The sequence below is a fragment of the Pistacia vera genome, unplaced genomic scaffold (genome assembly GCF_008641045.1).
Source record: "Pistacia vera cultivar Batoury unplaced genomic scaffold, PisVer_v2 Contig573, whole genome shotgun sequence".
Taxonomy (NCBI): Eukaryota; Viridiplantae; Streptophyta; class Magnoliopsida; order Sapindales; family Anacardiaceae; genus Pistacia; species Pistacia vera.
Window position 1 is genome coordinate 3,720 of NW_022196416.1, and position 3,064 is coordinate 6,783.

At 31.5% G+C, this 3,064-nt stretch overlaps 1 protein-coding gene across 1 annotated transcript; it reads right to left on the reverse strand.

The window, feature by feature from the left end:
• Positions 1-1,397: 1,397 nt before the first annotated feature.
• LOC116109171 (protein MOR1-like) lies at positions 1,398-3,064 on the reverse strand. The gene is made up of 6 exons (XM_031395397.1): positions 3,056-3,064; positions 2,629-2,706; positions 2,302-2,460; positions 2,062-2,220; positions 1,500-1,594; positions 1,398-1,419 (listed from the first exon to the last, which is right to left on the reverse strand). Exons 1-6 carry the CDS (start codon positions 3,062-3,064, stop codon positions 1,398-1,400), a joined length of 522 nt encoding a protein of 173 aa, XP_031251257.1.

Here is a 3,064-nt window from a genome sequence, read left to right on the forward strand (position 1 = left end):
AGGAAAATGAAAAAGATTTGTCTAATATTAATTTATCAAAAAGGGTTTTAATATACAATAATAGATAAAGAGAAATTAAAAAGATTGAATAGAGATATTTTTTAAATTTCAACATTTTTAATAAACTCAAAAAACGCTTATGCGAAAAGTTCAAATTTTGAACTTCTCTTAGAAGCTATAAAATTTTTAATGACCGTGTAAGCATTTCTGAAATGCAACCAAACAACCAAAATAAAATTCAAAAGTGTTTATAGGATTAAAAAAACTCTTTTGGCTAGTAAAGAAGCCCAACCAAATAAGTTCTATGTGACGTAATATAAATTAAATAGGTAAGTCTACGTAAAAAATCAATTCAATAAATACGGATGAATAATATGGCAATTAAAGAGTTATACCACATCAATTTATGTATAATAATTTGTATATGATGTAACACCATGTGTCAATAAACATAATAGTAATTATCAAGCTTTGAATTGATGAAAAATGGCAATTAACTATGGTCATGACTATAATATATATATTCTGAAATTACTTGATGAATATAAAATACATATATTTGTAAATTAATGTGATTGATAATTATTAATGAAATCATGGTATCTATAATATAATACCATATAAACAAATATTATTTTTTAAATTATAAACTTTTCAACATATTAATTTTAAATTATTTAAGTAGCCCCAATTGGATCAAAAACCTGGTCAATCACTTTATATATATATAATANCCAGGGGTCCATTTGTAATACTGCAAAGTTATACTTATTTTGTAATGCTTGATATGTGTCCCGGATTATATGGGATGTGTTACATAGTTGTTGTTTAGTTGGTATTAAGTCAGTAGCTTCAGATTAAAATCAAGTTATTATATGTCTGCATGTTTGGTGTAATAGTGTAATATCAGCTTTATTAGTTGAGGTGTAAACTCATTTTGAACTTAAGAAAATTCAGACACTTTTCTTCAATCGTATCATGCTCTCATTCTTTTCTTAGTTATCTCCAGCACATAAACACTAACAGTTGGCTGCTGAATCACCCCAATGAGTTTGACCCACAGGGCCAGTTGATGTCAACATTCTTGCTGCCGCTAAAGTCTGAAAAGATTATTGAGAAGAAAAAAGAGTCGATCAAAAAAGAATATCTTATATAGATCAAACCAATAAAATGATTGTTTGATTACTTTACCACCTCAAGATTAAGATTAATATAGGCAAGAATAATTGGCTGAGGTTTCGTGTCTATAGGAACCATTGACAAGTGGCCCTTGATTGCAGCTCCTTGGAGCTTAACAAGTTCATGTAGAACAGTTTCCACCATACGCAATGGTTTGTCATCAGCTCCAGATCTATTTGAAAAATTATTTCATGAGACAATGGAAGGCAGTAAAGATTTCAGTTAATGAAAATACGAGCACTGAGATCAGGAAACCAACACAGAGCATTCAATCCCCCCTCCCCAAAATAAAAAGGAGCAGATGACAGTTAGACATATACCTTCTAATTTCTTCCATTCCCAATTCTTGCAGGTATGCATGAATGCTTTGAAGAATGCGGTCAAGATCGACATCATATATAGTACTTTGAAGAACCTGTAGAGAAGAAAATTTGACACATATCCAGCCAAATCACAGAAAAATCAAAGCTGACTAAGAAACCAGTTAAAAAATTTTCAAAACGCTTAATGCTCCATAGTTTTCATTCCAAAAGTTTTTCAGTAATCCGACTGTATTATAACAATTTCTTAAGAAGTCTCTCCAATCATGAGGATTACAAAAAAAAAGTGCACATATTAGCCTTAATATTTGAACCATCATCTCAATTACATGCTATCCTAGTAAGGACAACTTGTGCAACCAATTGACATGTGTGATAGTTCTGGTTATATAGATTATTGAAGATGGTGGCAGTGCACCACTCAAGGGATGCTGACCTCTCTCCAGTCCCACAACTGCTTAACCATTTGTTAAAATTGGAAAAATACTACTAAACAAAAATTTTGGTTCGTCAAAACAGTCCCAGGAAGCAAAGCAAGAAAGGCACCAACAATGAAAGATACCTTTGTCAGTTTGATGAGACATTTTACAACCAGATCAGAAAACCTCTGATTTCTGGCAGCAAAGGACTCATTAGTTGCAGGTGAAGGCCACCTTGAGGGATCTAAAGGACGCAAGAGATTAATAAGGACAGCAAAGGATGACGTTCGATCAGCATTATCCTGTATGAACAATGCCCAAGTCAATTAAGCAAAAAATACAATCAAATTATAGAAATGTAATCATTTCAGATAAGTTTTTACCAGAATCTTAAGCATCAACACATTTAAAGCTTTCAAAAGTTGGCTACCATCATCCATATGAGGAACCCATTCATCCAAAAGCCAAAGTAGAAGCTCAGTAATTAGACTGTCAAGAGTACTCTCCTGGACAGCATGAGCAAGCCTTTTATTTTGAAATGTCTGCACAAAGTTCAAAAAGTTAGTATGTTGCAGCAAAATGATTCCATGAATCAGAGTTTAACAGCTAAGAAGACTAAGTAGAAGAATTTATGTATCCTCAGTTGAAAGATTCTGTCCTTTTTACAATATTCTCATAAACAAAAAGACAGATTTTTCATTACATTATACCTGCATAAATGTGTTAAGAACATATTTACACGACCTTGATGATGCTCCTGTCAGACTGAAGTCAAAAGTCTTGGTTACCTATCAAAAGAAAAAAAAAAAACACATATTACAACATAATGATTTTATATTTAACAGTTCAATTACGGAGGAGCAACAATAGAAAGAGAAAGGAAGGACTAATTTGATGCAAGTGGATCCCATAATATTCACAATTTCTAAAAGAACAATTGACACCTATCCACAATTAACTTATCAAACCTTAAAATTTAAGAACATTACACATGTAGATTTAGATGCACAGAGACAATATCATAAAGATAGGTATTATCGATTATTTCAAGAATATTTGAAAAATAATTCCCGGTAGAAATTTGAGTTTTAGTGATTTACATTTTAAGAGTATTTGGCATTCTAAGTGATCTTTTACTTGCTCCAT

Bases quoted from the DNA above. Each gene is read 5' to 3' on its own strand.
- LOC116109171 (XM_031395397.1), bottom strand. The intron at 2,461-2,628 runs GTATAATGTAAT...AACTTTGTGCAG, and splicing joins TTCTTAACACATTTATGCAG to ACATTTCAAAATAAAAGGCT. The intron at 1,420-1,499 runs GTATATGTCTAA...TCCTGATCTCAG, and splicing joins GGAATGGAAGAAATTAGAAG to TGCTCGTATTTTCATTAACT.